This window comes from Cyclopterus lumpus, chromosome 5, assembly GCF_009769545.1.
Source record: "Cyclopterus lumpus isolate fCycLum1 chromosome 5, fCycLum1.pri, whole genome shotgun sequence".
NCBI classification, from domain to species: Eukaryota; Metazoa; Chordata; class Actinopteri; order Perciformes; family Cyclopteridae; genus Cyclopterus; species Cyclopterus lumpus.
In genome coordinates, this window is record NC_046970.1 from 17,695,844 (window position 1) to 17,709,187 (window position 13,344).

Below are 13,344 nucleotides of genomic sequence, written 5' to 3' on the forward strand. Positions count from 1 at the left end.
CAGACGCATGCCGTCGTAGTTTTTATATTATAGTATATTTGCTTTTTTCACTTCTTATGGTTATGGTAGCAGGAGCAGTGATGGATATACATATCTCTTAATTAATTGATACCAAATAACCTTCACTGGGCACAACCTCTAAAAGTGAATATCATTTTGGAAAAATGAGTTTCCCATACAGTGCAGTTTGTGGGAAACCTCTTTGAGTGCAAATCACCCTCCAGAGAAAACACAACCGCTCGTGCTCTCCACATTGAGACTGACTTATATAACTGGTGTTGCTAAAACAAATCATCCAAGTTTTCTGTCAGTGAGTATCAGAAGCCTCAATGTGCTTTCTTTACTACCTTGTCTGTTATCTCTGTTCTGTAAAAGTCCCTCGAGGCTCCAGCCAAACACATGTTGGTTTTATTCGGTCATGTTTTCTGTGGGTTGATAAGTTAACTGTGGCCATTTTTTATGATCCCAGTGAAGTCCTTATGATCTCATTGAGGTTAACAGTGAAATTTAAAACGGTGATTTAATATTCAAAAACTGCAACAAGAAAGTGAAGTAGATGTCAGAGTTAGTATTTTTCCATTGACCTAAAAATGCACATTACCAATGTTTGAACTGATGCTAGGCAATAACCTTCCCGCTGAACTTTATATAAGTGTGTTTTAGAGATGTATCAGTTTTTTATTATGGCACATAAAAACTCTCTCTGTTGCCTTCTCCTATCCTCCCTGTTCTAGCCAACACGGCCTGTGACCCAGTGATTGAGGAGCATTTCCGCCGCAGTCTTGGGAAGAACTACAAGGAGCCCGAGCCCACCGCGACCAACTCCGTGTCCATCACTGGCTCGGTGGACGACCACTTCGCCAAGGCCCTGGGCGAGACCTGGCTGCAGATTAAAAACAAGGGGAGTCCCTCGTCGTCGGGCAGCAGCCCAAACTCCTCCCCTAACAGTCACATGGTCAATCACAACCACTCCCCTTCTGTGGTCTCCTGAAGGAAGAAGGGTTGAAGGGGGAATTGCCCCTCTTTCCATAGCCCTCCCAATCATCCCGGCTCTCACACCCACGCCCTTGTCACTTTGGTCTATCACCAGCATCCCAGAGGGAATGCCTGCATGCTGGTCTGCTAAAAACATGTAAAACCCTCAAGCCTGTTCTCTCTCTCTCTCTCTCTCTCTCCCTGCACTCATTGAGGATCAATGAACAACATGGTCGTTTCCCCCCGTCTGTCCTCTGGTATGGTAATGGCAGACAATAATCAGTCATGAGCGATGAGGGTTCGACTTTTGAGACACGACTGGAGCATCAAGCTGCTCCTTCCAATAATTCATCACCCCTGCATGCAAAGCTTGGAGCTGAGCAACGTGTCTATAGTTATGTGTACATAAAGAGAGAGGGGAAAGGTGCTATTTTAATTATTATTTTTCTTTTTTGTTTGTTTCTTTAACGGTAGTTTTGTGTACTGCTTTTGCGTTATGAGATGCCCAATATTTGAAAGAAAAGATAACACTTATAATCACAAACCACCTGACTGTGCCACCAAAGAAACCTCAGACACAGATGTTTATCAACGGCCACCTGGAAAACAAAAACAACGAAAAATAACATCTTGCAATTTTTCATCTCCTTTCATTCTCTCACCTTCCTTCCTTCTCTCTCATGTATATGTTCTGGTGGTTGTGTTACTGTATGTGTATACCTAGGTGATCGGCGTGGTGTGATTTGCACTGCTGTCGTAGAGGTTAAAAGGTGGCATGTCAATATTGTAATCTGGCACTGCACACACTGGAGTTGATACAGCTGATTTTAACACAGTCTGGTATAATCCAGCTTGTGTTGGAACTTCTAATTGATCCCATTAACTGCTCTGTAAATTCCACACTGGCCCTGTCAGAAAAGTACAAGCCACATTACCAGGCATTTTGGAAACATAGAACATCCTGATTTGGATGCCATTTATTCCAGTACACAGTGGATTTGATCACATCACTGCATGTTGTGCAGCTGTGAACCACAAACAGAGTTGGCGAAAATCGTCTGTGTGCTCTGCCACCATTGGCCTGCACACTGTTGGGTCTAAACTACTTAAATAGTGCCAAAATGTTGCATTTAATTTGACGAGCACAGTCAGGTGATCAAATCAGCCAACTGTGGCGTCAATAGACATCAGAGCCATTATGAGAAGAGATCCGATGAAAACGCAGCTGCACGACCTGCAGTGTGTTGCTGAACAATGCGCTTTGATGTCTTTCACAGGATTAACTGCTAACAGTGATGAGAAGAGAGATGATGCTGCATGTCACTTTGGGGTTGGGGGGGGGGAAAGACTTCTTATGTCTCTTTGAACACGGGTGTTGTAATTATATTTGGCTTACACCCTGCTACCCCTCCCTCTCCTACACACTGTGGTTTAGTAGATTTCTAAAAGGTGGAAGGTAAACTAATGCTTTTACAGATGCATGTTTTTTTGTGTGTGTTTTTTTTCTTCTTTTTCCTTTTTAATAGCTGGTATCTATTAATGCTTTTTAAGCAGCATTTCAATCTTAACTACTATAAGCCTTTTCCATTTGGACGTTAGTTGTTACTTTTTTCGTTGTCAGTAACAGACATAGACACTATACACTCACTGCTGGGTCAGTTGTACTCCATATTATTATTATTGTTATTATTACAACTTTGTATTTTTGTTTTCCATTAATATCAGTATGGTAACAAACATCTATAGTGGGACAGCCTCCGGACAGGCTCTGTTTAAAACAATGAGAGCTGCGTTTGTGACGGAACCGATGAGCTCGCTCCCGCAGCTTGAGCATCCCGTCGGCTCCGGGACACGCAGCCCATAAAGGTTTTCTTAAGATGTTGATCCATCGGTGGTACAGGATGCTACGACCTTCAGCATGACCGAGCTGAGACGTCAACCTGGCAAATATTATTCGACAGGCCCTTGTTCTCCTTAAAAGCATCCCAAGTGGTCTTTGTTCTTATGAGTCTAAGCTAAAATAACCATGTTGGTACCAGCTGTGACCTCCATGCTTGCTGCAGTCCAAGACGTATGCCATGATGCTTTTGAGAAACATGGCGGCTCTCGCTCGTACTTGTTGATGTTTCAGAGATGATGGCGAACAAAACACGTGCTGATAATTAAGGGTCATCTGAATTTATGGTGTGATGTCACAGCTCTCTCAACCTTCATCAGTCGACTTGTTGTGTCCTGACTTTCTGTCCACATATTTTCTTTTCTGAACAACATTGTATTGTTGCTGCAGTTAAGCTTGACTGCTACAGTCTGAGACAATTGATCTTACTGGTGGCATACATTCCTCCTCTAGGGAACTTTGTACAGGCCTCACACACGCTCAGTATCTCCATAGTTCTTTTGCTTTTCTTTGCTTCAAGCAAATTGGCCATACATTCATACCATATGATTAAGGAAAAAAAACTTCTATGCTATACATACTTTACATTTTTGAGGACATTGGGATCATAGCATTCAGAGAACTGGGGCTGTGTCATTCTGTATCAAAAGTACAAAATCATTTAATGTCTGAGGTGAGTTTGAATGGTGTAAAGGTTCATATTTTGTTTGTGATGGATGTACTCATCATACCTGATGAAAATGACCTAAACCGGAGTTCTTTAAATGGAATGCAGTGTCAATGTTCTAGAATGTCCCACACATTCCATCCTCAACTGAACAGATGTGACAGAACCAGAACTGACTGTGAAAGTTCTAGACTTTTCCGATACACAAATGTTTTCAATCAACTGCCAGTGAATTAATTCACAGGACGAATAAGTACTCTCGGTTTAAATGCGTTCCCGTAAAAAGGTTCAGAGTGGTTTGAATAGTGACTTTCGGCTGGCAGGTGAGGGGGGAGCTGAGCTTCAGGAGCTGAGCTTCTGGAAGCTCGACCTAAGTTGGGAGACTATTGGCAGTGCCCCCACCCTCTCAGATTCAGTTGAGTTGATTAAGTGTGATGTAATAAGCAACATGCTAGAAAACACGAGGGAAAAGGGCTCAGTGTCCAGAGGATTTTGTTATTCTATTAGTATTCTTTCTCATTATCATTTCACTACCACCCTGTAGGTAGGCGGCTCTCTTTCTGCTTCGGCAAACACTCCCTACACCCTGTAGGGAAATCACTTAAAAAATTTTTTATAATAAGTAACTATAAGACCATCATTACGCTGTGCGTAACGAATGTACAGAGAAAAAAATCGTAGGTATTTTTTGAGGAACAATTAATTTGTTAATGATATGTAGCTATTTAATTGTTGTTTTCCCCTGTCCTTATATTGTAATCATTGCATTTTCTTTTCTTTTTTTTTGGTGAAAAAAGTTGATCTTTTTTGTTTTTAGAGTTTGTCTTTGTCAGAGTAAAGGTTCAAGTGCAGGAACACAGTACACGTATGAAACCACAATAAGCCACTGGTGTGTTGGTGACAATCGCTACTTCCATTGGTCCCCAGTGTTCTGCAATCATGTAACTCGTCTTCGATCTCTGAGGTTGTCCTTTCAGAGACCTCTTGAGCAAGTAGCACGTTTTGCATTACTGGAACAGAATCATTGTGCCACTTGCCCAGTGAGTCCTGCCAGTCATTTACATTTAACTATTAAAAATAGAATAACAATCAACATTAGTCATGGGCTAGCAGGCAGGTCAACTTTCCACCACAGCTTGTATCGGAATTCTTGGTTTTGAAGGTCTTTTGATGACTGTTCTTGGTCTCTAGGTGGGAACTGAATTATTAGTAAAACCATCATTTGAAAACAGCACTCAAACAGCTGAACGGGTAAAAACCTGGCAGCATTTTTTTTTGTAAAAATGTTTGTGCCGAAGTTTATCTGCTTCATCTCCGTTATCAGTCAGTGAGGCTGAGATTTCAGCAGTAAATGAGCTTCGTGTCTTCACCCCTGTATCTGATGTAGATTTTCCTATCTGTAATCAAGTTAATAACATAAAACTTGCGCAGATAAATCAAAGAGGAGTTGGTCTTTACTCTGTCTCATTTTCCAGGTCCTTTTTGAAGTGGAAGTAGCATGTACTTAGTGGTAGTAATACTCTGAACTGTTAAAAAAAAGTTGTATCAAAACAGTCAATTTGTGGCTCTGTGTCTCCTCCTAATAAAAAGGTTTTGGCAGGCCACCTTTTTTGTACGTAAAGTAGCCTTGATGAACAATAAAGTGCTTTTAAACCACTGTCTGACTGTGTGGGCCTCTCACTGTGTGGTGTGTAACGGTGAAGACTGATTTGGGGGGGGGGAGACGACATCGAGTGTATGAAAGGATGGGCTGGATTCTGAATTCCACATGAACCACTAAATTAACAGCAATATAAAGATCACGGATGTAAACAGAATTAATAAAGCATCATTTTATTCCATTCTTTGGTTAAATACTTACAGAAGAGCAAAAGTGTGACCAAAACAGCTGATACTCTAATTAAACTCTGGAGTTAAAGTCTGGATTCAGGGGTTTATTTTTGAAAGGATATATTTCTCCCTAAATTCTATCTTTTAATTTCAATCTCAAATCCTTTAATTAATCTTAGATGGCTTTTTTTTCTTTCTTTTAGTCTTCCATAAACATCCAAGCAGCTGTTGAAATATACATTTCATCACACGTAAAATGTTGTACATGTTAGCAGTCGAGACGAAAAGCACAGAGTAAGAACAGCAACATGAGAAACAAGTGCATGCTTCAACACAACAACCTGTACAGACCGCCACTTTGTCCACAGGCTCTTTTAGATGAAAGCGTGCAGCTGTCGGTTACAGCAACACTAAATCATTTTCCATATCAGAAGCCACACTTGCACAGTAACGTCTGTGTGCAGCTTTCATACTTTCACATCAACAAAGATGGTTTTAGTATTAACAGGGCTGAATGCATCACCTTAAACAGAAAGGGAGATAGATGGATGGATTTGTCGAGTTGTCGACCGTGTTTGTGAATTTCATAATTCATCTGCAGTAAGCTGAATGAGCGAGCAGATGTAGTTCGTCAATGTCGTGCCAAAGGACTCAAGCAAACCCATTACATGTGTTGATGGAGGGACTGTGGGAGGGATGGAACCTGTGAACATTCAGTGAGGCCTTTCCAGACAAAAAGTCAGTGTTATGTTATGTTTTGCCTTATGGAATTGAACTGACTGCGAACGAACAATGAGTGAATGTGACCGATTACACACACACACGAGGTAATGGGAACAGGTACATTATCCATTAGATACAACGGTTTCAGACGCACAATGTGGAAAATTAACTTTGTTCAATCTCTGATCTCGTGTCTAATGTAACTTTGAAAAACTGCATTTTCACTGAAATTGAATTGTTTAGCAGCAAAATAAATCAGATGTTATTTGACCTTATCACTGCTCTATTCCGAAGATGTGTTTGTGATGTGGTTGGTTTTGATTACTTGAGTTGCCTGTGTGCGTCTACTGTCGAAGGCCTGCACTCATCTGATACAAATGTGCAGAAACTGAAGGATTATTGGAGAGTTCCGTCCTTCGGAGGCTGCAGGTTCGTTCCTCCAGTCCTTCAGAGGCTGCAGGTTCGTTCCTCCAGTCCTTCAGATGCTCTCGTCATCGCTCATATCCCAAATCTAATGAGAAAAAGACACAACAGAGAAAGAAACAGTAAACACAGAGGTCATTATTTTGTCTACCAGACAAAGACTAAATAGTCTCAACTCAAGGTCCTGTTACTATTTGGTTTCTGGGGCTTACAGCTTTCTCAGTGAGTTGCTGTTGTTGATGTTAGCAGGTGGACCTTAAAAGTGCCCTGTGTGAATGTAAACAAACAAAAGTGAATGTGTCCTTGAGAGTATTTCCTTCCTCCATAAAATATCTGCTAAGCCAATTTCTTAAATATTTTAAAACAAAAAATGGTTTTCCAGCATGCACTCTTCTTCACTGCCTTTCATTGCAGCAGATCTGTTAGTTGATTGTCCATCAGAGGAATAGCTTAAAACTGGCGGCAGAAATTAGAATTGCGTTATGTCCCGTGTAAGGTCAAGAATGAACTTCAAGTCATGCTTAATGTGTCCAGGTCTGATACATGCAGTGTCCTCATGTCTGTGTGGAGTATGTACAGGACACAAAGTCATTGACCATTATCCTGGACTGATGCGTGTACAAATACAGTGAGTAACCAGAACTAAAGTAAAACCCCCGGTCCACTGTACTGTACTCCAATCTGATGCACACTTTAGGTTAAAGTGTGTGAACCTCAGTGTAACTGCACTCATTTGATACACACCTAAGAGGCATGATGAATGTGTTCATCCAATTGTATAACAGCTTTGACAATAATTACTCACAATCACTGCTAAGAAGTTGCTTACTAGGAAGTGACAGCAGAATGTGTGACGCACACACACACACAGACACACAAGAACCTCCTTTTCACCACTGTGTCAGTAAACAACAGCGGCCTTCTCATGGCTGCAGATTCCTCACATTCTCTCACTGTGAGACGTAATTCACATACCTCTAACACAGCCACAGAGCCACACAGACACACACACACACAGACACACACACACACACACACACACACACACACAGTTTGACACATGCATGCTGAATGTGCTGCCCCTTCGCTTTCTTTAGCAGCAGGAATACTGTGTCCACAGATACAGAGCCGAGCTTTAAGAGATCCCATATCTTAAAGAAACCTTGAAAAAAGGGGTTAATTTCTAATCTAAAATCATTACAAAAACATCTAAGCAAACCACCAAAGTAACTGCTACAGACGATTATTTTCATCATCAATTATTATGCTGATTATTTGCTCGATTAATTGAGCGATTGTTTGGTCAGTAAAATGTTGGGAAGTAGTAAAAGAAAAAAATGCTCATCCCAATTTTCCAGAGCACAAAGTGATTAATGTCAACAGTCCAGAACCAAGAGTTATTCAAATAGCCAACAGGCAAACTGTCATAATCGGGAACCTAGTTGGTATTATTGCTGAAAAATTGACAGAAACAATTAGAAAATTAGTCTCTGATTCATTTCAGATACTCTGCTTATTGATTCAGTGAGTAAGTTGGTCAGGTCCGCAAAACTGTCTGTTTCAGCTCGAAACCAAAGTAATGACCTCACACATATATTTACACAGGTTTCCATTCTCATAATTCTCATAATTAGTACCGAATGACTTTTTGTTCCTGGAGACCGTTTTCAGGCTGACTTTGCGAACCCCGTTTGTGAAGAGAGGCGAGAGAACCGGGAAGGGGGGCCGACACACACCGACCGTCACAGTGCATGCTGTGTGCAGAGGCCCCACGGCACATTAAAATGAAATACATCATCAACAACACACATCAAGAGCTCTCAGTTATTTACACTGCGGATCCAGATTTGGCATGTTCATGTGAAACAATCAGCCTGACACGTCAATTCAATATAAACAGTCCAAAACCTCACTGAATGCCAGCCACACAACAGCAGAGATGGACCTATTATACGCTGTGAAAAGAGAACGTGCTCTGGGATGACGCATTAAAGGCAACGCATCTTTCACAGAGAACGCTGCAACGACGACTCATCGCTGACGTGTCAGGGCTGAACCCAGGCCTTGAATTGGAGTAAAAAGAGGTGCCAGTCCTCTGAACCAGCAGCTGCACTGCTAAAAATCGGTTATCTTACTACAGTACATCCCATGTGAAATCTTTCTGTGTGAAAATATGCACAAGAAAGCTGCAAATGGAGGTTTTTGAAATAGTTAAATGCAGTCAATTTCCTTTAAAGCTGACACTATCATGTTCAACGTGTGGTCACTGGAATAGTTTGGGGTAATACGCTGATGTACCTTCATTCCCAAAGCGGAATGAGCAGGTCAGCCCCACTGGTTTATACCTTCACTCCAGGAGGGAGAGCCAGGATTAGCCCATGACGACTGAAGCAGGTGAAACACCGAGCGTGGTGCTCTCCAAAAGGTAGAAAATACACCTTCTAAAAGCTGTATTACGTGTTTTTAAAATAAGATCTAAAAGATGGCGTGTGGTTTAAGAGCTACGTTGCTGTCAACATCCCATCCTTCCTTTTGTTATTTGGAATTGTTTTTATTTTGGCTTCACTGTGGGTCGTAGCCAGAAGCTGACATGCATGTCCATCTGGGTTCTTCAAGGAGTTAACGGGCACGCAAAACACAAGTCACGGTACCGACGGTCATTGTGCCGGTACTTTCCCCCTGCGAGGCAACTCTCAACTCAGAAAGTTGCCCAACCGGTTCTGCAGCGCGGCGACCTGAACGACCTCCCGTGTGTGCGAGGCTAAAAACGCAGCGCCATCGTCGTGCCATTGGAACTTCAGCAGGCCTTTTCCCAGAGTGCGGATGCAGAGTTGAGCGCAGTGTGGAGAATGAGGGACAAATTCATATCAAAGCTGGACGTTTCGGCATTTCTGCTCCACTGCTGCTGCGGAGCGAGCATCAAAAGAGCTCTTTGAAACCGAGCGACACTGGAGCTCCTCTGGACGGCTGCCACACCGCACTGATGCCGTGTGTGTCTGTGTCTGTGTGTGTTTGGAGGAGTCTTTTGTGCACAATGAAAGAGAGTGGGGGGAGGGGGGGGACCTTATGTAACGTGAATAGCAAACTGAAGCCAATTACTTTACTACACTCTTTCAAGCACGGCTGAGTACTTGGGATTTCTTTTTGCAATTCTGGTAAGGCGAGATGATACACTTTTTATACAACATTTTTGTATTCTATTCACTCTATACTATGACTTTTTGCGTGACAATTTGTTATGGCATACTATACTATGACTGATTACATAGGTTTCCTTTTATGACATTGTATGCAATTACTTTTTATGATGTTTTGGTGACATAACAATGAAATGTTACATGACATTTATATCAACCTACTACTAAACTATGATTTCTTTACACAGCATTGTTTTTTATGTCATACCAGTATAGAGGACTGTCATCTTGAAGATTTGTGTTTTTTCCAATACTGCAATAACTAAACAATAATGGAGAAATTCAGAAACAATGAAAGAAATTAGCAATTGCAATTTGAGTGATATAACTGGCTGACACACACACACACACACACACACACACACACAAACACACACACACACACACACACACACACACCTCAAAGGGATTGGCAGCCACACAATCAACAACAAACATCTTTAACTTTGAAGCAGCCGTATCGCTCCAGGACCTTGAGCCACTGCAGGTTAAAAAGAGGATTGCTGGATGTCTCATTAAAGTCCTACAGTAAGCTGCATGTAATCATTGTGTGAATGTGTTTGTAATCAGTTGGGCTCCGGCTGATATGACAACTATAATCCAGGCCAGTTGTTAAAACAAGGCTGGGATCTGATCAGATAGAGGAGGTTTGAGCTGGAAGCTGAAGGCCGTGAAGTGAGCCAACTCTCTGCTGTCGCCGATTACAAATACAACACGAGTGTCTTCAGCAGTATTCATCATTCTGCAGGACTGGGTCAAAGCTTCTCCAAAAGTAGCGCAAGAACTACACCATGTTTGCACTCTGGCATCACAGTTTACCGAGAAGCAACTTTTCAGGTGGTTTCAAGGACAATACCTTTTTTCAGGCAGATGGCTCGGGGCTGTTGAGCTACTTACAGGAATACTTCCTAAGTGCGGGTGGCCCCAGCGGGAATCCAGCCTCTAAAGCCATTCAACGAGGCAGCGCTACACGACCACGGATGGGCTTTGATATTAAAACACACATCTGCTTTACATATTACATCGGACACCAAAGCACAAAGCGCAAAGTCAAGCTTTCATCACGGAGACTGGCTCCATCTGATGTGCAATTAGTGGACCACACAGAGGGACGCAGCTCATGGCGGCTGGATGCAACAGTGGTGGTGTGTGCTGCTGGTTGAGGAAGAAAAAAAAGGGAGAAATCCAGTCAAACTATCTTTTTTTTTTTCTTGTGATTTTTAGTTAATGAGAGTTTTTACAAGGCTTACGAGACCATATGGTCTGTGACCAGGATCTGTCACCACACTGCTCACTGGAGAGATGTGGCATCTCTTTTTACAGTGAATGTCCCGATACATTTTCTCGTCAACATCGCCTTTTTTTAAAGTCAGACAGTGACAAGCACAGAATGACCAGCTTTTTAGTTGACAAGACGTTAAATTCACATTTGTTTTATGCTGTATGTAAAGTCTGTTGCTGGACAGTTCATTTATCCATTCAGTTGGCATAAATGAAAATAGAGAATCTGCTGTAGGGAGGTAGCGTTGGTCTCTATGCAGGTTGCACATTGTCTTTTGACCAGCACTGCAAAAGGTAAAACAGAACTGTAACAAACCGCTTACATCAACTAATAATAAAATAATAAATGATTAAATAAAGAAAACAATCTCTCCTGCTGTGTATTGAGCCACATTACTTCTACATAAAAATGGTGCGTCACAAAGCGGTACATTATGAGCTGCATGTCTGACCATGTCACTGTGTTTGAGTCCAGAAACTATTCATTCTTAATATCACACATTTAAGTTTTGTCAGATAGTTGTTCATATTCACAATTAATAAATGTGTTCAATACTCAAAGAATCATGCATGCAAATCATAATTGAAAAAAAAAAAAAAAAACGAAGGATCTTAAAAAACCCACCATTGTGGTGTTACACACAGCTTTTTCATCTTCAAAGAAGCCGACAGTGTTTGAACTTGTTCTTTCTAATCTACGGTGGTTGCCTGATGAACCTATCAGCATGTCTGAACACCAGCGCGGTGTGTCAGCTGTTTCCTCTAACAAATGATCTTACGTCTGTTAGCCAGGCGGAAGCATTTGATGATTCATGTTAATGAGGGGGGGTACTTCCCCTTTCATCCCCCCACCCACTCATAAAGCCCCCCAGGTTTCACACCCAGAAGGGGGCGGGAGCTACAACACAGCTCCAATCAAAGAGAGATGAACTTGCTCTGAAGTCAATAGCTGAGATGGAGACACTAGTTTAGAAATGGTTTCTGCAGTTTGGTGGTTGCAAAATGCTTTTGCACTTCAGATCTCATCTCCGGCCATACAAGTCAAGATAAAACAGTTGGTTTCTTTCTACATCTATCATTTCCTTCTCACGCCTCCTCTTTTGTTTTTCCTCGTTCTTTTCCCCTGCCTAACCACGATCCTCTAATCATGGAGACTCACACTACAGAGGAAACACACTGAACTGGAAATTACCAAAATGACCAAATAATGCAATAACACACACACACACACACACACACACACACACACACACACACACACACACACACACGGTTGACGTAAATAAATGATGTAGTTTGGGTGTCGCCCCTCTGAGGATTCACTTTGCGGTATGGATCCGTATTCAGCTGTGAAACCTGCTGTTTCACTTTGACGTACAGACGACGTGATGAGTTCTGCAATCACCTGAGTGACGACTGAGGGAACGACCTTTATCTGGTTTAGCTGGCACCTCAGCCTTTATCAGGAAAAGAGAAGAAAGAGAGCTCAAAGCAGAGCTGAGCTGAAGTACAGCCTGCAAGCGTGGCTGAAGTCTGTCAATCTGGTTTGACGCATGCACGGTGTTCTGCTTATTACCAAGAATAACTGTCAGGTTATTAAAAAGGCAGCTGCCGGAGATACAACCCATCCCACAACAGCCTGTGCAGCTGGAGCAGCGCCTGTCACCGGGATTGAAGTACTGCATGTTCTCTGTCGTAACACATGAGGCTCGTCAAAGAGTTTCTTGTACGTGGCGTTACAAAACAGTAGCGCTCACGGCCCATTTCTATCTCAGCAAGTGTGCAAACATTAGCTGGTGTCGGGCCTCCAGGCCCAGCAGGTTTACTCAGTTATATGATGTCTTAGCATCCTCCATGTGCCCGTGTGTGAGATGGACCTCTGGATATTATTAGTATGTTGATTCTTCTAGTCATCATCTGAAGTGCATACTAGGAACTAAAGAAGAGGATATACTGTGAATTTGTATCCGATAGGCACCCATGTGTGTGAAGGCTTTAATGCTGCCATTCATACATTAAAACTGACACTTATCTCAGGCCGGTACAATATGTTTTACATGGTAAGACATTTAGCCATCTTAAGAAAATAGAGAATAACGTGCTCGGTCATGACAGACCAGTCATTTTGTTTTTGTGGGTTTTAAATACAAGTATAATTTATAGCCCGTAATTATTCAGTAGCCTTTCATTGCTCATCTATTATGGTTCTTGCACAAATTATAGGAAAACATTGCAAGAAATGTAATTGGTTAAATAAATATCCAACTTCATCTTGGTCTGGCAAGACAGTGTGTCATGTTCCCGTAAAAAGATCAAGTGGGATTAAGAGTGTTAAACCCTATTATGTCTTC

At 41.9% G+C, this 13,344-nt stretch overlaps 2 protein-coding genes across 4 annotated transcripts in view; one reads left to right on the forward strand and one right to left on the reverse strand.

The window, feature by feature from the left end:
• vgll4b (vestigial-like family member 4b) overlaps nucleotides 1-5,198 on the forward strand; it is a 38,771-nt gene extending 33,573 nt beyond the window's left edge. For both annotated transcript variants that reach the window (XM_034533612.1, XM_034533611.1), the window contains one exon: nucleotides 735-5,198. In XM_034533612.1, the coding sequence (XP_034389503.1) occupies nucleotides 735-991 (257 nt within the window). In that variant the 3' untranslated portion in view covers nucleotides 992-5,198. The remainder of the gene's footprint in view (nucleotides 1-734) is intronic.
• Nucleotides 5,199-5,347: 149 nt separating this feature from the next.
• atg7 (ATG7 autophagy related 7 homolog (S. cerevisiae)) overlaps nucleotides 5,348-13,344 on the reverse strand; it is a 53,961-nt gene continuing 45,964 nt past the window's right edge. For both annotated transcript variants that reach the window (XM_034533609.1, XM_034533610.1), the window contains exon 19: nucleotides 5,348-6,603. In XM_034533609.1, coding sequence (XP_034389500.1) covers nucleotides 6,571-6,603 — 33 coding nt within the window. In that variant the 3' untranslated portion in view covers nucleotides 5,348-6,570. The remainder of the gene's footprint in view (nucleotides 6,604-13,344) is intronic.